This window comes from Myotis lucifugus, unplaced genomic scaffold (assembly GCF_000147115.1).
Source record: "Myotis lucifugus unplaced genomic scaffold, Myoluc2.0 scaffold_608, whole genome shotgun sequence".
In the NCBI taxonomy this organism is placed as follows: Eukaryota; Metazoa; Chordata; class Mammalia; order Chiroptera; family Vespertilionidae; genus Myotis; species Myotis lucifugus.
Window position 1 is genome coordinate 44,094 of NW_005871656.1, and position 24,655 is coordinate 68,748.

The 24,655-nt window shown below is 42.5% G+C and overlaps 1 protein-coding gene across 8 annotated transcripts in view; it reads right to left on the bottom strand.

The window, feature by feature from the left end:
- DIP2A (disco interacting protein 2 homolog A) overlaps positions 1-24,655 on the bottom strand; it is an 80,216-nt gene that overhangs the window by 20,587 nt on the left and 34,974 nt on the right. For 7 of the 8 annotated variants that reach the window (XR_001345801.2, XM_006104798.3, XM_023745969.1 and 4 more), the window contains 14 exons: positions 20,503-20,594; positions 16,504-16,614; positions 14,828-14,951; positions 14,432-14,541; positions 13,900-14,002; positions 12,347-12,411; positions 12,000-12,093; positions 10,724-10,843; positions 9,753-9,867; positions 8,451-8,590; positions 5,864-6,000; positions 5,308-5,388; positions 4,750-4,877; positions 1,797-1,911 (listed from right to left, as the gene is read on the bottom strand). Coding sequence is in view for 7 of the 8 variants with exons in the window: in XM_006104798.3 (XP_006104860.1) it covers positions 1,797-1,911; positions 4,750-4,877; positions 5,308-5,388; positions 5,864-6,000; positions 8,451-8,590; positions 9,753-9,867; positions 10,724-10,843; positions 12,000-12,093; positions 12,347-12,411; positions 13,900-14,002; positions 14,432-14,541; positions 14,828-14,951; positions 16,504-16,614; positions 20,503-20,594 (1,535 nt within the window). In the remaining variant the exon portion in view is untranslated. The remainder of the gene's footprint in view (positions 1-1,796; positions 1,912-4,749; positions 4,878-5,307; positions 5,389-5,863; positions 6,001-8,450; positions 8,591-9,752; positions 9,868-10,723; positions 10,844-11,999; positions 12,094-12,346; positions 12,412-13,899; positions 14,003-14,431; positions 14,542-14,827; positions 14,952-16,503; positions 16,615-20,502; positions 20,595-24,655) is intronic. The other variant, XM_023745972.1, reaches the window with a different exon arrangement.

Below are 24,655 nucleotides of genomic sequence, written 5' to 3' on the forward strand. Positions count from 1 at the left end.
TTCCATGTTTCCCACTGTTGACAAATGGTGCATTTCTTAGACTGGTGTTCAAGGTTCTCTACAATCTGAATCCAATCAACAGTTCCCAAAACTCCCTGTTCCATCAAATACTTCTGGATTTACAGCTCCCTAATCCCATGTACCTCTGAGCCACATTCTTTCCTGCCTGTCAAAATACTAGACCTGTAATCTGGTAATGTGCATTTTTTTTTTTTAATCAGCACAACCTTGGACCAGGTAACAGCACTTTTAGGAAAATTAAGTCAAACATTTAGAGCAGTGATGGCGAACCTTTTGAGCTCGGCATGTCAGCATTTTGAAAAACCCTAACTTAACTCTGGTGCCGTGTCACATATAGAAATTTTTTGATATTTGCAACCATAGTAAAACAAAGACTTATATTTTTGATATTTATTTTATATATTTAAATGCCATTTAACAAAGAAAAATCAACCAAAAAAATGAGTTCGTGTGTCACCTCTGACACGCGTGTCATAGGTTCGCCATCACTGATTTAGAGCATACACAAAGATTTTAGTTTTAAGAACTTTCATTCAGAACATTGAAAACTGGCAATTTAACCTAAATGCCCAACAATAAGGAACTTGTTAAGTTAGAGGACATCTATAAAACAAAATAGTGTAACCCCTTAAAATTAAAATGAATAACCATGGATTTTTATGAATCTTAAAATTTTAGGGATCATATATCAACTCATATTTCTAGGGTGTATGTAGTAAAACAATATGGAGGGTAGACATCAAGGTATTCACAGTGGTTTTCTCTGGGTGATGGCTGACTAATGTTCTTCCACTTGCTTCCTCTAGTTTCTAAAGTTAATATATTTTGCTCTACATCAGCGGTTCTCAACCTGTGGGTCGCGACCTAAAGACATCCTGCATATCAGATATTTACATTACGATTCATAACAGTAGCAAAATTACAGTTATGAAGTAGCAACGAAAATAATTTTATGGTTGGGGGTCACCACAACATGAGGAGCTGTATTAAAGGGTCGAGGCATTAGGAAGGTTGAGAACCACTGCTCTATATAAAGAGGTGAAAATAAAGAGAAGCAAACTCATTTTCACGTTTCCGGGTCCAGTTTAAAACTATTTCCTTCCTCTGGCCTTTCCCGGGCTCTTCTCACTTCCTACAGCACAGGATGCTTCTTGCTGGTGGCATTTATTAATTCCTGACCCGCACACCAGCAGTACATACCCTCTCTCTCCTATATAAAAGAAAACTCCCTAAGAAAGAGCTGTTACACTGGATGTGGCTATTTCAGCCATCGTGCCAAGACCAGGCAGACCTCAGTTACTAATAAACATGAGATGACGTCATCCGCTCACCTAGACCCTGGGGGTCAGCTCACTGCAAATCTAGGCGGTATTTTCATTTAAAACCATTCTAATTGACAGCAGCTTCATGGTGCTGCTATTAGATAATAAAGGCACAGTAACCCTTGTACAGATTACATTTTCAAATGCTATTTCCTCCTCCTCACAAATTGCGTGTTTACTTAGTGCCTACTGAGTGCCAGGCAGCACAGAATGAAGAAGGGATCCTGGAAGCCATGAGTCTCAAACAAGTCATTCCCACGAGTAAGTGTGGGGCAATTGCACATCTGGCCTGCTCAGCATGGTTACAGAAATGCGAAGGTATTGCAAGCACAGAGTGGGAGCAGGGACTCACCGCCTACTCTGAAAGAATGAAATGGGGAATGCTAGGACAGGTGGACTCGCCTTGAACCACACACCAACAGATAGGCAGAAGGAGTGTGCCTCCGCACCCACCTGTAGCACGCGGCTCATCCACTGGAAGCTGTCCTCCTCGGAAGCATCCGGCCGCTGCTCAGCCACGAGCACAATCCGGTCGTCATGCAGCACCCTCACGGAGAACACAGCGATTCTGGGGGAGGACAAGGACAGAAATGACCACCCAGCAAGGGATGCCAGAAGGGATGCAGACACCTCTTCTCTCTTGAAAGGATGATGCAGAAGTGCTAGTTTAGAATCAATTGAACAGTGGGCTTTAAAAAATAGCCAGTCTCTAATCTTGTTGAGAATTTAAAAAGTAACCAGTCACTAATTTCCTCAAATATGACTGAAAATTCACCAAAACAGGGAGGACTCTGGTACAAATCAAAACCACCAGGTGTTTTTCCTTAATTGTGATGTTAATAACATGACACATTCTTTGTGCAAAAACCTTTGTCTATAAGTTCTATGAGTTACATTTTTCATCCAGCAGATGAAATCTATCTCTCACTGAATTAATCTGCTTGTGTTTACTGCACCTGTTTCTCCCATCTTACTTTAAGAATTTCAACATGTTTTTGTGTCGCCTTTTTTCTTCTTTTAAACTTGAGATTATATACCTTTTTCCTAAAAGGTGCTGGTTTCCCCATCAAACCACCATGCATGACTAAGGTTCTAATTTTGGGCCTTTATGGACATAACTTCATTCTCTCCTTTGACTAGTGTGCATATGTGTACATGTGTGCGTGTGCACACACACATACACACATGGTTTCTTATACAACAAACTTTACCCAGTATTAAATTTTCCTTACTTCCTTTTTTTATTGATTTTAGAGAGAGGAAGTGGGGGAAGAGAAAGGGAGAAACATTGATGTGAGAAACATCGACTGGTTTCCTCCTGCACATGCCCTGACCAGGGATCAAACCCACAACCTGGGTATGTGCCCTGATCGGGAATCGAACCTGCCACCTTTTGTGCACAGGACAATGCTCCAACCAACTGAGCCACACCAGCCAGGGCAAATTTTCCCTACTTTCATACATCTTGTAGCATTTCCTGAGTATTTCTTAGTACCTCATCTGAGAGTATTTTCACAAAAAGGATCTTTTGGTAACCAAACTTCTAAAATTTATAGACCCATGAATATTTTTATTCCAACTGCACAATTAAGTGACAATTTGGATAAATACAAAATCCAGGCTAAGAGTTCCTTTTAAAAATTTAAAAAATATTACTGCACTGTCGTTCTCTTGTACCAGCCCTAGTACTCTGCCTGGTCCTGTATCAGCTGGGGAGACATTGCCAAATCAGCCATATGGGCCCTACTCAAGTCGAGAGCACTCCAGCCTCCTGCTTTGCAATCACTCCCTCATCCTCTCCCAAGTGTGATACCTAGATTGCCAGCCCTTCTTCTTTTCTTCTCCCCATCTCTTTTAATTTTTCTTTAAAACTTTCTATTTCTTTACCTCTAGAGTAGTTCCTCAATTTGACTTTCCAGCTTATCAATTCTTTCTCTAGCTCAGCTGTGGGCAAACTACGGCCCGCGGGCCGGATCCGGCCCGTTTGAAATGAATAAAACTAAAAAAAAAAAAAGACCGTACCCTTTTATGTAATGATGTTTACTTTGAATTTATATTAGTTCACACAAACACTCCATCCATGCTTTTGTTCCGGCCCTCCGGTCCAGTTTAAGAACCCATTGTGGCCCTCGAGTCAAAGTTTGCCCACCCCTGCTAGCTGCATCTATCCTACTATTTATTCCATCTATTATGTTCTTTGTGTAAACAACTGTTATGGTTTCTTGATCTCATTTCATGTTATTAATATCCCAGTGGCACACACATTCAATCAGTTATAGTTCTATTTCAAAATGGTTGTGGTCCTCAAGCTCTTCCCTGATGGGGACAGGCAGGCTATGCTGTCTACCTGCAGAGCAATCATCCGACAACCCCAGCCTATCATCCAGGCTGGCACTGCATCATAGGGTACCTGCTCAGAACAGGGACTTTACTTCTAGGCACCATCAGGTTCTGGTGGCCATGCAAGGAGTCAGTCTCTATAATCCACCCTAGGAGAGGTATGGGCTACCCTGATGTTACCCCATAGACACCTGTACCAGCAGTATCCCTGGTTTCCACTGTGAGGAGAGGCAGTGATGTTCTGGGACACTCTAGGCTGCATGCACCTACAGGACTGCCCTGCTGGTCTCTCCTGGGCAGTTATCCCACACCCATCATCTTTTCCTGGGGGAAGGCCAGCAGCCCATGCTGACCCACCATTTGCCAGAATTGGCTAATGATTTCTTTAAGGTATATTCAAAGGCAGGATCTGGCCAGGTTCACAGGCAGGCACCCTAGTTTGAATAATAAAAGCACTTCCTGAGAAGAATAAAAATTTTAAATACAGCCTGCTGAGTGGATCAACTAGGAGAAGGGGCTGCTTCCTCCAGGACAAAGTGCTCAGGAGCTGGACAGGGCTTCCCCTCCTTGCCCCCAGCCACTGGGGCTAGGCCAGAGGTCCATTCATTTGCTCAATGAAGATGAGAATCTTTAAAGTCTTGCCTAACACATTCAGAAAGTTGGACTGATTCTATCCCAGGAGCAAGGCCGGGTTTCTGTATGTCTTGCTAAACCTTAGGAGAAAAGGAACTGGCTGCACAGAACGTGGTACTGGCTGTTCCAATGTACATCTGTGAGGTCATGCACATGGCTCCCTCTGTGGTGTTGGGGCTGGTCCCTGTGCCAGTTATACATTCAGATCACATTGTTTTAAAGGACAGCGTGAGCTCTGGGGACAGCGAGGACACTAACTCTGCTGTCCATGCTGCAAGTGCCATCCTTTTCTTTTTGAGGTTTCTCTAATAAACAGGAATTTTTAGGTTGGTTTGTTCAAGTCATTGGGCTTTTTTCCACTGCAAACAGACTTCTCCAACCTTAAGTGGAAAAAGGATCTAAAGCCATAACATAGGGACCCGCAGCGCATCACCTGCCTCTGTAGACAAACTTCATGGGCTCCACCGCCAGCGCAGTGGCCACGATGTCATCCGCATTGTGTCTGCGAACTCCGACCACCATCAGCCCATCCAGCTTGCCCACAATGAAGACCAGGTTATCCTGAAGGCAAGGAAGCTGGTCAGGACTCAGGACACACAAGCTGGTCCTGTGAGTCAGGCCCTGCTACAAGGAGATGGGAGCACCATGTCCCTTACATGATGACAGGTGAAACTCGGGGCAAGGCAACTGTGGGATGAAGGGGCCCTACAGACCAGTGGGTTCAGATTGGGCAAAGGGGCATGCAGGGACAGAGTTGGCAGGAGAAAGGTCAGAGATAGAAATACAGTTGTGGGTGAAGTTTGTAAAGAATTCTGAGTGCTACAGGACATCGGCAGGGTTCCCAAACTTGGCACCAGTGATGTTTTGGGTTGATGTAGTGGGCATCTAGAGTGTCCTGTGTCCACTCTAGATGCCCACTATATATTGGCAGCATACCCTCCTGAGAGGTGAGCACAAGAAGGACCCTGGTCCCGGTGGCGGGATTACTCACAGGGCCGATGAAGCCCAGCAGCCCAGTCCTGGTGAAAGGCCTGTCCGAAATGGGTGCTCCTCCTGCAGTGACCGGGACAGTCTGCACAGAGCGGAGAGGGGAACAGTCAGACTATGGTCCACAGATAATCAACCAACCAGCCAGGAGTCAGCAGGCAGGTGGGAGAGCTCGGCGCGTACACTGCCTGACAGCCAGGGTGTGGTTCCTCAGATAGGGCTGTCACCCATGTTTACGGAGGGAAAGAGGCTACCCCAGGACCAGAGTCTCTGCTGGCTGAGGAGATCCTCCTCTGGCCCCTGTGCACAGCATGACCCCCACAGGCTTTGTTCCTGCTTTATCCTCTCCTCCCACTGCTCCCAGTGCCTGGCCCAGAAAAGTGGGCACTCATTGGGCTCTCCAGACACCCCAACAACTCTAGCATACAGAGCACTGGCTTGCCTGGGCAGCCTCAACTCCCCTGAGCTAACCCAGCAGAGCAGGTGCCAAGGAGGTCGGACCACCACCCACTGTGCCCCATGGAAGCTCTCAGAACTTAACTTCAACATAAAGTACAAACCTCAAAGACATTCTTTGTGATCCCAAGTAGTCCATAATACGCTGTGCCTGTAGCATTGGAGTCAACACATATTTCTCCAACCTCATCGGTTTTACAAAGATACGGGGCACCATCTATCTTCACAACACATATATTAGCTATAAAAAGAAAAAAATAACAACCTCAAAAGCATAAATACATTGATCATTCACAAGGATATATTTCTGCCATGTCTATAGCTATGGAAACAAAATATTACACATGTAGTATGTTCTTACAACAAGCTTTCTGACAGATGTCACACACATTCTATTTGCTCGTGACTTTACATTTAATACACGCCAAGGTGAGGCGATGGAACAGTTCAGCACGATCTCCCTACGATAAGCAGACTCACAGGCTCTGCATGACTCTCCCACACCCACATGAGATGTCAGCTGACCTGGCTGCCAAAAGGCACCATCTCGCACATTTGCTCAGAGGCTCGCTCCTGCTCCAAAGCCTGACGGACCCCACTTGTACCTGGGCTCATCCTGTCACGCAGACCCCAGCCTGATCACTCCTTTTCTGTTTTCACTAAGCAGCACACCTCACTGATGCTCCTGCCTGCTGTCTGCCCCTCTGCACAGCGGACCTTGCCTGTATGGTCACTGCGGCCCAGGCCCTCAGCCCTGCCACAGAGCAAGCATCTAGGAACAGCCTCCAACAACAGAGCAAAATACACACCAGAACATGGAGTGGTCCATCAAACAAAACCCGGTCACTCAGTATGAATTAAATAGCCCGGGCCTTGTCCTTCCTTCGGCCCTTCTTGAGTTTTTTTCCAAAGTATTCTCATCTTCAAAGATGTGAGCAAGGCCCAGTCATTTAATTCCGTTTGTGCACAAATCAGTCAAAGCCTCAGCAGAGAGAATGTTGAAGACATTCACTAAAGGAGGTGGCATTCAAGTATCTTGCTGTGCAGGTAGCCCTCAGCTCACACTCAGACACTCACGTGATGACAGACACCCCAATTTAAATTACAAAAAGGCACAAAAGGACAAAATCCACTGCATATCATGGTCAATGCAAACCCAGTAGGATTAACACAGTGGAGGTTGTACATCTGCTAAAAGCAAACACCACCAGCCCTCGACAAGTCAATCAATCTTCAACTGTTCTGGCTAACAGAACCCACCTAGGGGAGCACCATACACACACACTCACCTAGGGGAGCACTGTGCACACTCACACACCTAGGGGAAAACTGTGCATACAGTCTATCCTGGTCCATGTTTTACCGGTAAAAAACGAACATTACTGTGAAAGTCCCTTATTTTTTCATTCGGAAAAATCACTAAGACTATATTTTACCAATCTTTTAAAGAGTTACTAGGCTCTCCTCATAACTACTAAAAATATGTAAGATTCCCAATCTTTGTTCTTTGTAAAATGTTTCATCCTCATATTCAAGTTACCAAAGGACCAATTAATCCATATTTATGGTAAAATTATAAAAAGAAAAAGTACATTTCATATTGTATTTTATTTCTATAACTAGAAATAAAATTTGAACTTCTAGTCTTGTTCTAAGAGTTCCAACTTCTCCACACATGCAGGGTCAGACATCCTTGCTATGGGCTCTCCCTCTGGAGTGCCCTGGCACCAAGTTGAACAGCACATGCCCTTATGCACTGACGACCTGTGGAGGCAGACCTGAAAACACGAGGACCAGGATGCTGAGCAGCCTGCAGACCCTGCAACCCAGATACAGCAGCACTGGGATAAGGGTGACTGACTGAAAGGTGAGAGCCTGCCTCTAGAAGTCACCAGGGTGGGTCAGGATGAACCACAGAAGGGCCAGCATGGCGAGGAGGGTTCGAATAGAAAAGTTGTGGGGTTGCTACAATGAGTGGTAACCGCACAGCAGCATCAATAGAGCGTTCCCCCACTCACAACTGTCACCAGGGCCTCCTGGGCCTGGCTCTGCTCTTAATTTTCCATGTGAAACTTTGCACCAGCATCACTCCGTGTGGCCTCGCCTGCAGAATAGCAGGAAGACAGCTCCATCACCCTCTCATCACTGCACTGTCCGGGATGGCAGGGAAGCCTCTAATAATTTAGGTGTTAGTCAGGCCCATGGGGCCCGATGTGCAGGATAGCTCATCATGACCTTTCTGGAACCTACAGGAATTTCCGTGGACCTTAATTTAAGGTCATACTCCTAACATACTGTACTTTCATGACTTATTAAAATAATCTATCATTATTCAGACATCCTGGGCCCTGGGGTTTATGCCTCCATATATGTGAAGTATGAAAACTGTGCCTGGCAGCAATGTGAGCTGTTGTCACCATTATCCCAAGTACTGGAACCAGAAGTTGGGTTCACAGCCATAAACACACCTTTATATTTTAGCTCAACTTTAAACTTAATACAAAAGAAAGCAAAAAAAAAAAACAACCTGAAAATGTTATAAATTAAAATCCTAATTTATATGGAAAACCCATTTTAAGAAATCTTTTACTTGTGTGCTTCCAGATCACTCCTACAAAGCCTGGGGCTGGTATGACTCTTTGTCATGTTAATCAATCACTGGATAAGACACACTTCAGGTGCATCTCTTACCTCCAGGCATCACCTGACCAACGTCCTGAACAGTAAGGACTGACAACTTTTCTTCAGTATCAACTCTGATCACACCATAACTAAGGCCATTCATTGATAGCACAGCTTTTCTTGGAGGAGGTCCTCCCAGGTCAGGCGGCCTAGAAAACAAAACTAGATTAACTGACAAAGCGTAGAGTTCTAGAGAGAGGAGACCTATGGCCTACCTTGCCTGCAAGACGATGTTGCGCCCCAGGCTCTGCTCTGAATCATACTGTAACCTCGAACCCCGACACAGCAGCACTGGGATAAGGACTGCAGGACTGCGTGTGGCAGACTGCATCCATGAAGTTGCCACCATTTTTCCACCCCATGCTTTCCTCTGCAGTTGGGCCTCAACACTTCTCCCTTCATCTGGTGGGCCTGTGATGATGGTGGAAGTGATGCTAAGTGACTTTCAAAGGAGGGCATAAATGGTAATTCAGCTTCCACCTGTTTGTCTTGGGAAACTCACTGGGAGCCTTGGGCACAGCCAGGTAAGCAGAATGACACAATGTGAGGAAGCCCAGAGCAGTCCACTCCAGGGACCAGCAAAAGAGGCCCTGAGACTGCACACAGGAAGTCATGTCTGCAGCCCCCCCAAAACCTAATCCAGTCCAGAGAGCATCCAACTGCAAGGCAGCACCAAAGTCCCGACCATAACAAGTATGAGAGATATAATAACTGACTGTTGCTGTTCTAAGCCACCAAGTTTGGGAGTAATTTGCCATGCAGCATCAGTAAATGCAACACTAAAAACAAAGGTCAATATTTTTCCCAGTAAGAAAAAACTACACTGACAAGCAAAAGATATCACCATAGAACAAAGAAACAAAGACTACTTCATGGTTTGTGAAGGATAAAGATGTTATTTTAATGCTAAGTTATCATTAACATTTAGGATTACTTAATGCTTGCACATAAAAGCACACACTATTTATGGACATATTAACATACATAAATGATGCAGGACCACAACTGACACTAATTTTCTAACAATGGAGTTAAAAACTCCATTGCCTTCTACCCTAGGATGGTGCCGAAGCAGCTGCAGACCAAGAGCCACAGGGCAGGCAAGAGATGACCCAGGCAGGAAAAGTAGACCATAGGAACACCTCTCTCCTATGGTGGCACTGGGACACCCATTAGTGCTCAAACAGCTTGGGAAACTGGCACAGGATGGGGCACTGCTTCATGATGGCTACTGCTCAGAAACAAATTAACAGCATTTGATACCGCGGGTAATTCAGGAGTAAGAGTAAAAATTAAGTCCAATTAAGTTACCTGCGGATGGCAACCGTTAGTGCCTCAGGAGAACTGGCACAAGGACAGATGACCTCCGGCCTCAGGCCTCTAGACTGGAAGACGTTGAGGAAGGCATCACAGGAAGATATGGACCCTGCATGAAACAAAGTGGGACATGAGAATAACTGCAAGGCTGATGGGTACGGGGGAGCAGCAGAGAAGTGAGCAGCACCCAGGTGTTTTAGAGGCAGGATGTAGAGACCCTGCCGAGCTCAGGTGTGGATGGAGGGAACGAGAGGCTTTGGGGTGCTAGGTTAAGTGATCTCCCGAGCAACAAGGTACCCAGGAGCACAGGAACGCAGGGGTGTTAGGGCCTCACTGGACAGCAGACTAGATCGTATGCCAGACTCTGGTCAATGGCTCTGTGCTGCAATGTTCCACTGAGGCTCCCCAGAAGACACCTTGTGGGAGGCCCTGGACAGCTCCCAACAAGTAGCCACGCTCAGGTCCCACAGAGTCTGGGGTGTGCAGCAGCACACTAGGGGAGTTCTCATTGGGAGGACGTGGGGTGGCTGAGACAGTGGGGGCGAGATACAAGGCCAAAGGGCAGGGGCTTCATGAGGCTCCCAACCTGTATCTATGTTCTGGTCAATGCTTAAGAAATATGACTCTTTTTCATTGATCAGCTAACTCCAACACACCCCCCCACTGGGGATCAAGCCCACAACCTGGGCACGTGCCCTGATGGGGAATTAAACTGCAAACTCCTGTTTCACAGATCGACGCTCAACCACTGAGCCATGCCAGCCGGGCAGAAATATGACTCTTTTAGGCATGTACCTTCTCTCAACTGTATTTAAATCGCTTCCAAATTTAGTGGCCAAAAAAATATGCATGAGATATAACAATGGGTCACCAACAAGAAGTGACATGTTAGAGACAGTTACAATACACTCACTTTCACTGTTCTGGGGACAGCAGGCTCCAGCCCTGGTCAGGAGGTTACTCACATGGGTTAGCTCCGTCGGCCACGATCAGCATACGCAGTGAGCTGAGGCTGACGTCCCGCTGACCTCGCTGAGCCAGGAGAGACCAGTGCATGTCACGGGACTTCACCAGTGCAGTCTGGGCTGCAAGGGGACACAAACGTGAAGGCGGCACCCCCACATCAGACTGACCCACCTGCAGTGCTTGCTGCCAGTACAGTACACACGTAGGACCACAGACACGCATCCTATGTTTCAGGCCACACGTACTCTGCAGCTGTGTCTCATTCATAGTTTAACTTACCCTAACCCGTTTTACTTAAAATCAAACATAAACTCAGATCCATTTTCCACTTTGATTTCTCTCAGAAGCATCTTTCCACATGCCTATTCTGTCTCATCCAACCCTCCCCAAGCTGCTTAGGTATGCAACTGTGTGGCCAAAGAAGCCTCAGGGATACGAGGGCTGTGAGCAGATAGACTCAGCCCTCAACGCTGGCCATGCTGGTGGGGAGTAACCACCAACCCTGAAACCAGCTTCAATCTTCCTCAGTAAAACAGGATAAACGGAGACAGCTAGTCCCTCTAGGCTGCCCTGATGACACCACGTCAGAGCACACATCTCATGCCCACATTCAGTAACTGGCAGTACCGTCAGCACAGGTAGACAAGTAAAGAGGGTACCCAGGATTAGTCAGTCTTAACAAAGACCCTAGGCCCAGGCTCAGACGATAGTGAAGGTGCCCTCAAGCTCCCCCAGAGCAGAGCCACAGAAATGCCTGGAGTGACTGCAAGGGTGACTGACTGAAGGTGGAGGACGGGGCAAGGTCCCACGGGCAGCCCCATCATTCGTGGACGGCTTCATCTGAATAAACTGCTTTGCTGCTGGTGGCTTGAAAAGCCCTACCTTCATATTAAAACCATCTCAAATACTAAGAATTGATGTGATTGTAAGGGAAATTTCAAAAGAGTAACATTAGGGGCCTATGGTCCTTGCAGAAAGAGCTGTCACTGAACAATTCTCCACCCGGGGTGGCCAGGCCTTGCACATACCTAGGCCTTGCACACCCAGCTCAGGCTTTGCACACACAGGACGTAACAGCTTACAGCCAGCACTGGTGAGTCAGGACCACCACAGACGAGCCTCAGACCTGGTCATGGTGCATGCTGGCCGTCAGGGCTCCTCAGCCCACATCTACAGTTTTGCATGTTGGCTTTATTTTTTCTTAATCACCAAAGATTAATTCAAAGAGACTTCTTTAGTGCAGGCTGAATCAAGAAATGATGCTAATTCCCTTACCTTTATACAAACACACTTTCTGAATCCAGGAGAGCGGGTTCACCTTCATCAGTGCATACGGGATGCTGATCACGTGCATCTTGTTCATGACACTCTGTGAAAGACATGGGTGCTCAGGGCAGGCTTCACTCCGCATCCAGACTGCAGAGCTCTACACCACACCGAAAGCGACAAAGGTAACACCAGTGCTCACAACATTATTTCAGTTCAGATATACTGGTCAGGTGAATCAGCAGAACTAAGGATTAATTATATCACGTAAAAATTAGGGTTTGGGGTCATGTACTGATATGAAACATTAGAAATCCCTCATTCCAACAATTAGATCATTTAGCATCAACACTCACTGTTAACACTCCATGCCATAGACCAGCATCCCTTTTGAAATCCAGCACATTTGTTAGTGTTTCAGCTGAAAGTGGACAAAGATGGTTAAACTGCTGAATGAACCTCTTCACAAGTCACATGCACTTTTAGAGAAACTCTGAGATGAGCACATTATCAGCATATAAGAGTTTTAGGAAACATAGAGCATTTCCAAATACCATGCACTAATTTACCAATAATCTTGGTTATCTACTTAAATTACTGGAAAAACAACAGTAGGTCATACAATTCTGGATTACAACAGAGAACTATGCTGATCATCAATCTGAAACCGAAGCAACAATCACTAGTTAAGAGGCTGAGTGAGGCTGTTACATTCAGTCAGACTGTCATGGGTGCTCTTCTCAATTTACATCCAGTTCCCCCATTTCTCACACCCAAGGCCATTATCCTGCATCTTCAAAAAATATCACAGGCTGCTCATGTCACTTCCCTTTAGAAAGGTGCTCATTCTCTCCTGCCCATTTTCTCCTCCAGAGGGTATGACTGGTAGGTATTAGGAAGCAGGAGTGAACAGGAGTCCCCAGGCTTCCCAGCACATCCCTGTACTCAGAGCATCTGGCGGCACCCTCTGAGGGACCTGGATCCAAAGGGCAGGAACAGAGCCTGAGGCTAGAAGCAAATCTGGTCCCTCACCAAAGGCCACGGCAAGCCTAGTGCGCCCCACAGGAGAAACACCCCTGGTGATTACAGGGAGCTGGGTTGTGTGCCAGGACACTGCTGCATTCTGAATAAGCATGCTGTACAGGCTCCCTGGTCAGCTGAGGATCCAAATATAGGTGACATATGTAAGGTCAGCACTGGGTCTGAAGAAAAAATGATGGGACTTGACTAATAGGTCTAATTTCTTTAAAAAGTATTCAGGCCCTTGAACATATCTAAAATCCTCTTCCAAATTTCTACTGAAATCTTCAGCTATGCCCTACACTACCCCTTACATTTAAACACCCATATTGTAGATATTTAAACATACCACTCAATTTACTTTTTAGTTTTGTTCAAGTATTGCAATGCAAAAACAAACTTCCATGCATACATTTTTATAGTTTTTGGAATAGTTCTCTAAGTTAAATATCTAATATTTATCAGTACATGTGGCACTACCAAGAGCCAACCTATGACCATAACATTCCATTTGTATATCTGTATGCAGGACAGCTTAAGGCCAAACCACAGGCATATAAAATAGTAATGGAAAAGTGAGTGCCAATAACACGGTTTTCCATATTTTTAAAATGTAAAATGCACTGCCCCTCAGCTCTGTTGCAGGTTGAACCAACCAACTGGGCATTGATGAACTGGTGGGATATGGATTTCACACTCCAGAAAATCAACATACACATAAGTTTCCTGGAAAGGGCCCACTCATCTAGTGCGAGCAGAGCCTCGAGCATGCGGCACCTGGAACACCAGATTAGAGGACAGGTCCTATATAGGACTGAACCTGACATCTGCAGTGACAGTTCCCTGGTGCCCTGTGCACAGCTGGAAGAGCTGCCCCACATGCCCTTACCTTCCAAGTAGCCACACGCCTGGGTCAGAGCCCGGCACTGCGCCAACAGAGATGCATGGGACACCGTCACCCCCACTGTGCTGCCTTCTTTGCTGGTTTTATACTGAAAGATTTCAAGAAAAAAATTCAATTATGTGATGTTTCTGGAGGCCATGGCAGAGAGAATGGAGACCGGTAGATTTTAGAGAGAAGAAGCTATCAGCTGTCTCTCCTTCACTAACTAGCCTGTCAGAATGAAGAGCATTTTATGCCCTGACCCTTGAGGTGACACCCTCGGATGAAGTCAGGACTCATCCTGGGCAGGTGCTAAGGGCAACAGTGCATGCAAGTTCTCTCATAATTGTCCGCATCCCCAGGGTAGCCAGTGAGGGGAGATTAGGTAAAAATAAAACTGAAAGGGTCTGAGAAAGTTTCCAAATGACAATAACTTTTAGCCTGTAAACTAAAAAAAAAACTCAGTAGCTCAAACTTATATGAAAACAAGACCTAACCCGTGGGGCCTGCTTTAGCATACTGTGTTAGAAGTCATCACCTCAATGTAGGCGGTCCCAGCTCCTTCGTCCTGGGCTAACGGATGCCAATCCTTGGGGGGCTTAGTCAGATGCTTCCCATCAATTACCAACCAGTTGAGAGGGGGCCAACCTGTGAGGGTGCAGCCAGGAAACATGGCACAGGTGAATGTCAGAGGGTCTCTGCTCCCCACACTCAGGGCCTAGCCATTGAACATGCAGCTCTAGCTCCTGAGTGCCCAAGAAACAGATATCTCAGTCTCATTTAATTCTTACTCAATTCATATTAAACAGCAGAGACCCTGAACCAGGTGAAAAGTGAGATTCAACTTCAGCCTCTGTAAGTTTAAGTGCTGGAAAAGTACTGGAGGACATAGTTTAACTCATAATGCTGACTCTCCTTCCCCTCAGAGGCCCACCTTTGAAAGTTGCCACCTCTCCAGTCTGTGCTTTAGGCAGGCCTTTCTGACAAGCATCCGTGGTCAGGGCCAGGGTGACACCACAGCTGCCCAGCAGAAACCCGATCTGCTGGCTGCCAGCATCCTGAACAAGACAGAGTGGGGTGGAAGTGAGGCGCTCCTGGCAGCTTCGGCTCAGGACCTTTACTCTGCAGGCCCATGCACAGAAAGAAGAGTGTTTTGTCCACCCCTTGTAAAATTTCTAGAACAACTCAATTCTATATACCAGCGATTTTCAATCAGTGTGCCACCAGATTTTTTAAAACATGCAATACCTGACCTCTTTTCCTTTAAATTGTCATATAAAAATATGACAACAGCCAACACAGTAATAGTCATTTTCAGATCAGCAAAAAATAACATACTTTATGTATTTTAGTAATTATATTTTATATTTTAACTAGAAGCCTGTTGCACGAAGATTCGTGCAATAGGCCTTCCTTCCCCTGGCTGCTGGCACCGGTTTTCCTCCAGCACCTGGGACCCAGGCCTTTGGTCCGGCCACGGCAAGGCTTGGCTTCTCCACTGCAGCCACAGCCACTGCTGCTGCAGCGGAGAAGCCAAGCCTCTTCAGTCTTCAGTCTTCACTCGGGCCAGAGCCTTCAGTCTTCGCTCCGCACCTGCGTATGCAAATTAACCACCATCTTTGTTGGGTTAATTTGCATAGTTACTGATTGGCTGGTGGGCATAGCAGAGTGACACCAATTTGCATGTTTCTTTTTATTAGTGTAGATAATTAGTGTGCCATGAGATGAAATAGGTTGAAAATCACTGCTATATACAGTATTTTCATGAAAATAAAATACAATTGTTTTTAAATTTAAAAGATATATACTTTTTGCAGTGAAATATAAAGTGCAGATAATGGGCTAATTTCCCAAAGTTTTTTCTTGCAAATGACATTTAGCAGCATTTTAATATACTCCCAAAATTACAGCATTAAAATTTCCACTTGATTTGTGTTTAACAATACTAATTATTTCCATACAGAAATGCACATTTCGTTTTAGTCAAGTCCTCTTTTATATATGTCCCTCTGTGAAATGTTCCCATTTTCTTTTTGAAAGCGTGACTAATCTCTAGTTTTTCCCTAAGAATCCCTATATTCAAATATCTGTCATCATATATTATCTGTGGAAATGTTCTGGTTTTATTTGAAAACTTTATTTTTGAGATTCTTGAATATTTGTTGCTGACAATTTTCATATTAGCAGCTGCCTGAATACTGGGATACAATAAAAAACTCTGAGTTTCTAAAATACATGCCTATCTCCTAAAATAATTTTTTCAATAGTTAGGTTACTGACATTTATACATAAAATGAAACAGCTGCCTAGACCATCAGAACTCCCACAGTAATCATGTCAGTAACAAAAACTGCTTGATGTGTAAGCAAACAGAAATGCAAAACATTTCCATCCCATATATTCAAAAGTATCACTGAGAAGTGAGCTGTAATAAATGACTGTAATGATTTATCCCCAAGAAATGAAACTTATTGTCAATAAACATATGGTGTTGAGAACAAGTTTAACAAAGTCTTATCAAATTTCAAATTCTACTTATAAGAGGAAAAAATGTTCATCGTTTCAAACCTCATGAAACCTGAACCCATGGCCCAGGGCCAAGTTTGCTACCTTTTTTGTTAATGGCACTTCTATGGGGACAGGAACCAGTTCTGCCAGGAGACACCCATAAAATGCAACCATGAACATCACAGGGTCACTGTTCGGAAACACCAGCGCCACCTACAGCAGCACAAAGAACAACCATGGAATCGACTGGAGAATGACTCTGTCATCTCAACTTCTGGAGTATCTGCTAATGATTAGATGGAATTGAGACATATTTTATTATTTTAGAATCTGGGGTTTAATTCTTAGTCCTTAAATTTTCTCAACCATGTAACTTTTTAAAAATATATATATATATTTTATTGATTTTTTACAGAAAGGAAGGGAGAGGGATAGAGAATTAGAAACATCGATGAGAGAGAAACATCGATCAACTGCTTCCTGCACACTCCCTACTGGGGATGTGCCCGCAATCAAGGAACATGCCCTTGACCGGAATCAAACCTGGGACCCTTCAGTCCGCAGGCCGAAGCTCTATCCACTGAGCCAAATTGGTTAGGGCTCAACCATGTAACTTTTAATAAATAGTTTTTAGGTTGAGGTCTCTACTCCCCATACAACAAAATAACTTTAAATTTCTGGATTTAAAGACAGTTCATCTGGGCGGCAGCAACTCAGGGATGGACCATCACCCACCATCAATTAGCCCAGGTGAAAATCACCTGTATCAACACGAAAAGTAAACAAGAAATCATATTATATCTAAAATATCTTCCAAAAGAAGAAATCCTAATGCCAAAGTTTTAATTGAACAGACCTCCACTCAAGACTTAAGTATATTCACAGGGAAGGATGGTGGGTACAAAATCCTCAGTTGAGATCCCTACAGCTGCTTTCGCCGAGTCCCTCTTCACACCTGGTTAGCATGCTGCTACTGTTTAAATTATATTTTCTAATTCTATTTTATCTATCTTACATTTTTATTTTTGTCAAATTTTTAAAACACAGAATTTAAAATGAACCAAAAAAGTACTAATGAAAAACAATACCACCCCATGCTCCACACTTCCCCACTCCCCAAGGCAACCACTTTTTAAATATTTTACATCTTCCTTTTGCTATTTACTCTCATATTTTCAAATATTTTGCTTATAGTTTTATCTTTTGAAAATATTCAGGTACTAATTTTATTTTCTGTTATTGTAGATGAATATTTAGCTCTCCTCTCCCCCCTTTTCTTCTCCCATCACCCCAATTTCCATTTCTTATAATAATCTGGTTACATGAAAAGCTATTTATGGAATAAGTATTTTTTAAAATATATTTTTATTGATTTCAAAGAGGAAGGGAGAGGGAGAGAGAGATAGAAACATCAGTGATGAGAGAGAATCATTGATTGGCTGCCTCCTGCACGCCCCACACTGGGGATTGAACCCGCAACCCGGGCATATGCCCTGACCGGGAATTGAACTGTGATCTCCTGGAATAGGTCAACGCTCAATCACTGAGCCACACCAGTTGGGCTGGAATAAGATTTTTTTAAACCCCAAGTAGTGTAATAAGTGTGCCTGAAACCATAGTGATGAGTCAGAATATTATTTGAGCAGACTTTTAACACAGGCCTCTGAACACAGAACAATGGATAACTAATGAATAATTCTCCTCTTTGTAAGGCAAAATTCAAACTGTACCTATATTTATTCTGTAAACTTAATCAAGTTTCTAACAAGTTAGTTTGTTGAAAAGCTCTCCTTCTAAAGTTGATGTTAATAGAGACTGTTCCAGAACTGTGAATTATAGCCTTGTGACTACGTTTGGTATAGAAAACATGTTTTTAGAGAATCTGTTACAAGAGTTGTGTTTGTTCACTTTTAAAAGTATATTAACACAGGAGGATGAATTTGCCACCCATCTCTGATAATTAACTCACTGTGATCTTGTCAACCTTTTTATAATTATGTGGATTCTCTATCAAGTCAAGACAGTATCTGTAAGTCTTTGTCCTTGCAGGACTTTTCTTCAAGAAAAATAAATTAGTGATTCTTAGGTTCATTATAAATCAGGGATTCTTTCAGACTCACTCTAAAGCACAACACATTGAAGTATCATTCTCGTACTGTTGCACTTTCACAATCAGGTACACATCTCCTTTCTTTCTGATGGCGACAGCTACCAGCATTCATACTGGTTCCGCTCTCTACATATACATTAGCCAATCTGCTCTAAAATATCCCACCGCATGTGTAAATATCTATGAAGAGTATTCTCCAAATAGCCAACCAGGCAGGTGAACTCCTAAGTTTTACCAGCTGTGGACCAGCCCCACCTGCTCCCTGGGCCATGTGTCCTCCTACTCCTGCTAGGCTGCTCCTGGGGGACTGCCTTGTGGCTCTCAGGTTTGGGCCCCACTCACTCATTCCACTGAAGCACTCATCCTTTAGGAACCTCCCAAGAAAGAGTGCTTGGGAGTCAATTTTTTTTGAGTCCTGTGTGTCTGAAAATGGTTACGTATCCTCACATTTGTTGAATAACTAAGAATAGAACTGTAGGTTAAAATCAGATTCCCTCTGAACTTCTGAAGGGTCACACTGGTCTCCCCCAATTTGACTGCTGACCCCTGTATACATCCTACTTTCCCCTTAGGCTCTGCACCCTGGTCTTGCGCAGTAACATGCTTTTGTGCTCATGTGCATTTGTGGAGCTACTGTGTTCACTGCAGTCTTCACTTTCAAGCAAATGCTCTCCAACTCCAGAACATCATCTTAAATTATTCACTGAAAATTTTGTATTCTTTCTCTTTCCTCTTTCTAACCGCTATCAGATGTTGGGCCTTCTTGATCAATTCTAATTTTTGCACTATTTTTCCTTCCTACCATCCATCTCTTGTTCTTTTATTTATTTATTTTTCTTCATCATAGACTCTAGGAATATTAATACTAATTTTCTGAAAATTTGTTTTCTGTATCTAGTTTTCCTCCAAGTTCATTTGTTTCTTCTTCCTCCTTTCCTTTTCCTTTCATTTTTTTGCCCTTTGGTTATCTTCTTCCACATTAAAGTTTCCTTCCTTAAATGTCCTTGGCTTCTAGTTTTTTAATTAAAAAATGAGGCACTCAAAGAGTTGCCTGAAACTCTATGACAGCTTGTCCACTTATATTTTCATTTCTGACCCTGGGCAACCTTTTTCACTAGTTTACACTGCTAAGTTTGTTGATTTTCACCATGTTCTCCTGTTTTCTCTCCTGGACCTTCTGGTATACCTAGGTTCCTCAAGTCTGGTTCAGTTTGCCAAGAACAATGCTATCTAATAGAATTTTCTACAATAATGAAAATATTCTATTTCGAGCTATCAAATATGGTAGCCTACTGAGCCCTTAAAATGTGGCTTATGTGACTAGGGACCTAAATTTTTTATCTTATTTAATTTTGGTTAATTTAAATAGCCTCATATGGCACTGCCAACTACTTGGGACAGTTTAGGACAAAGATCTAAGCCTCTAGCCTCCTTTGTATGCTATTGGGGCTGATAGGTTAAGAGGGGATGGTGGTCCAGGAACCACACCTACAATGACCCTCTTATTTCCAGTGTTTAGAGCATATTGGTTGGTCAATAAATATTTTTTGAATGAACAAAAAATTAAATAAAATTGTTTCCTAAAAAACAAAAACAAAAAGAAGAGAGGATGGTGGCCTTGCCACATGGAATAGGAAGAATATAAAGCACACAGAATTTCAAAGTAAGGTTGTTTCCTCATAAAACTTAAGCTTTGAATATTTAACATTTACTAATAAACGATATTAATATTTTTATTAAAATCAACATATTTGAAGTCAAAGAAAAAAGAAGTTGAAGAATCAGTGGATAGGCAATGAGAAAAAAAAGAATAATCATTTTATCTACATCATCAAAATTTTTTTCCATATTTAATATTTTTCCATGCTGATTTTAAATCCCTTGTATTAACGCTGTAAGTGTAACCAGCTGATCAAACATTGATTTCAATGCAAAAAATTTTTACAGTCTCTGTTTTTGCTCACTCCAATAGTTACATTCTAGTTACTTACTCTGTCTCCAGGTTTAAGTAGTGGTTCATTCTTACTAGTCAGTTTATTAAGAAGAGTATAAGCTAGTTTTAAACTCCGACTCCAAAGTTTCCCTAAAATGAAATAAAAATACTAAGCAATGTCAAATTTAAGAAACTAATAATTATCATTTTAATATAATAATCATAATACCCCACAATGTACCATTACTCAATTTCTGAAAATTCAGGTAGTTTCCAAATGAAACTACAATGCTGTAATAAAACATCATAGTTTTTTCCTCAAAAACAACTTACAAATTTATGTTTCTTAACATAAAAATAATATAGGATTTTATCATAGAAAATTTAGAATATAGAAAAGTCAGCAGAAAAAGGTCAGCATTCTTTGTTACATATGTGTATATGTAACACATATATACTCATACATATGCACACACATACACATATATATATGTATATGGAATTTTCAAAAAATGAGATCATACTCCACCCTGCTTTTTTCAATCAACATTGAATTGTGAATGCATTTTCATGTCATTAACTTTGTCTCAATTACATCCCTTATAATTCATGTAACCTTTACAACAATTCATGAGGTAGGTCATATCTTCATCTACGCTTTTCACTCAAGATAAGACAGTCAGAGAGAGCCACCAGCTGCTGGAGTAGTGCATCTGGACCCCCAGGATCCAGCCCTTAACCCTATGAGCTCCTGCCCAACACACTTCTCCTGGCACGCAGTCTCTATATTCAGCACCAGCCCTATGAATGCTCAGCAAAGAAGAGCTTCTTTGAAAAAGATGAGATTAAGGAAAAGTAAAGAGGATTGAAGGTACGTGGGATAATGCAGTAGGAAGATAGAAGAATCTCAGTCCATCCCCAACATTCAAGGCAGCCTTAACGTTTACCCTTAACGTTTACCCTAAGCAGTATACTAAAAAGTCCTAATTCAGTCCCTCTCAAATTCCTGTGATATAACCCCATGCAGTCTGAGCAGCCATGCCCTCTGAATAAATGCTCAAATTTCATTGCAAATAATATTAAACTCAGTGCAACATTGTGAAATAAGTGAATTGTGGGACCTGAGAAATAAATGAGAAAAAATATTTAACTCAAAACACTGTTATTGCTTTTGTCTATATAAATGGTCAATTCAAGATGTCAATAACCGTAATCCATAAAGGTTTCCAAAATAAATCCAGCTAGAATATAAAAAGAACAATGCTTCATAACCAAGTTAGTTTTATCCCAAGAATGCAAAGACAGTACAATATCTGCAGAATACTGAAAACAGATAAATGATCACCATCAAAAATGAATATAAAATAAGCTGTTGTCAGACAAGCACTGAGACTTCCTCACCAGCAAATCCACAGTAAAATGAATACATACACGGGGAACTTACAGGCCGAAAAAGAGAAATTATGGTGGGAAATTCAGGACAGCAGGAAGGGGACCATGTGACAAAGGAAAGATAGAGTATGACTACTGACTTCAGAGACAATCATGGAGTGTCCCATGGGTAGAAATAAAGTGCAAGAAAAGCAGAATGCAAGGGTGAAGGTGGGTTCTTCAGAAGCAGACAGAGTCAGGCATGAGTAAAACTTGTGAAGGGAAAGGCACATGGTGAGATCAGGCAGGAGATAGCTTGACTGTGGCAAAGTCGCAGGCCCAGCAGGGTGATCTAAAGTAGACTGCTCATAAGGGGAGCCCATGCTGAGCAGAAACCAGGCCCTGAACCACTACCTTGCTTAGTCAGTGCCTAGGGCTACCCAAGCACAGCATAAACCAGACCTGAATGCTGAATTCAACAGGTGGAGGCCATTAGCAAACCATGTTCCTCCCAGTGGACAGTAAGTTCCTTTCTTAGAGAATTACAAACCAATCTCTCTAATGAACACAGACACAAGGATGCTTAACAACAGCGGCAAATCAAATCCAAACATTTACTAAAAAGATAAGGTATCATAGCCAAGAGTGATTTATTCTAGGAATACAAATATTGTTAACATTTGAAAATTAATCAAAGTAATTCATCAAATTAATGGGGGAGGGGAGGAAAACCATGACTATCTTGACAGAGAAGAAAAAGCACTTGATAAAATTCAATGTGGGGGGGGGGAGGGGAGAAAGGACAATGGAGGGGAAAAAAGGGACATATGTAATATTTTCAACAATAAAGATTTCTAAAAAAAATGTAGGTTAAGAAAAATAAAGGCATATATTGATGACATCGCCCCCCTCAAAAAAAAAAATTCAATGTCAATCCATGATAAAAAATTTTTAGTAAACTCTTAGAAATAGGATTTCCTTAATCTGACAAAGAATTTCTACCATAAAAAAAAAAAAAAAGCCTGGCCAGTGTGGTTCAGTGATTGAGCATCAACCCATGTACCATGAGGGCACTGGTTTGATTCCTGGTCAGGGCACATGCCTGGGTTGTGGGCTCGATCCCCAGTTGGGGGCTTGCAGGAGGCAGCAGATCGATGTTTTTCTCTCATCCATGTTTCTATCTCCCTTTCCCTTCCTCGCTCTCTAAAAATCAATAAAAACATATTAAAAAAAAAAAAAAAAGAACTTCAACAAACATCATACTTCATGACCTAAGATGGAGAATGAGGCGAGAATGCCCACTGTTCCACTCTGTTCTGGAGGTTTTAGCTCGTGCAGAAGCAAGAAAAAGAAATAAAAGCGATTAAGTGCTGGAAAGGCCATAATGACATTGTTATTGTTCACAGAGGTCTGATTTTGAACACCAGATATCCAAAAGATATATGGACAAACAAGAAAATAATCAGTTAGTTTAGCAAGGTACAAAGTCACCATTTAAAAAAATCAATTGCACTTCTATATTCAAGCAACAAAATAGTAGGAAAAATTTTAATCATTCCATTATAATAAGAATAAATAATGAAAGATGCTCAAGACTTCTGTACTGAAAAGTAAAAAACATTACTGAAAGAAATTAAAGGACTTAAAAAAGGAGGAAATATTCTACTCATGAATCAATTTTCTTCAAATTGAACTACAGATTCAATGCAATGCAATCATTATCCCAGCAGGAATTTTTCCAGAAACTGACAAGGCTAATTCTGAAGTTTACTTGGAATGCAAAGGGCAGTCAAAGAAATCTTAAGGAGCAATCACAGAGCTAATGGACTTCTGCACCAGACACTGAGACTCATAATACTACAGTGATTTAGGGGGTGTGGACAGACAGCACACTGACTAAACAGAACAGAGTCCGCAAACAGAACCACAGGTGCACTTTCCACCCCAATACCTGAAGAACTAGCTTTCCAATAAATGATAATGGGTCATAGATATTCCTAAGGAAATAAAATGGCTCCCATTTCACATATCAAATTGCAGATGCATTTTAACATCCAAATGTAAAAAGTAAAACAAGTTTTTAGAAGCAAAAGTAGAAAAATATTTTTGTGTCCTTAGGTTTGGCAAAGACGTTCTATAAAGGACAAAAAAAAGCACTATAGTAAAGAAAAAAATAGGTAAATTAGGTTAATACTTCTCACTTATCTAAAGCTATAAATAAAAGTGTTAAAAGGCAATACAAAGAGTGGAAGAAGATACATGCAAAACATATATCTGAAAAGATGTGTATCTGTAAATATAAAGAAAACATTAGCAATTAAACAGAAAAATGAGACAAAGATTTGGATAGTTCATAAAAGAGAATATTCAAACAGCCAACAAGCATATGAAAGCATCATTAGTCATCAGGGAAATGCAATTAGCATTTCTTAAAACCACAACACACAAGAAAGGCTAAAATGAAATAAACAGACAATGTCAAGGGTTGGCGAGGATGTGGAGCACCTGGGACTGCACACATTGCTGGTGAGAATGAAGACTGCCACTACCACTTGGAAAACTGTCTGGCAGAATGATCTAAAGCTAGACACTGCTCTCTGCATTTACACCAGCACAAGCTCTGACCTCCACATGTTCACCAGCAGACCCACAGGAGAATGTCCATAGCAGCACTATACACGATAGCCCGAAAGTGGAAACAAACCAAATGTCCATCTACTGCAGAGTGCATGTTCACAGAATAAAATAATATCCATGGATCAGAATAAACTACTACACTTCACACACATCATAGACGAGTCTCACAAACAATGCTGAGCAAAAGAGTGCAGACCCAGAAC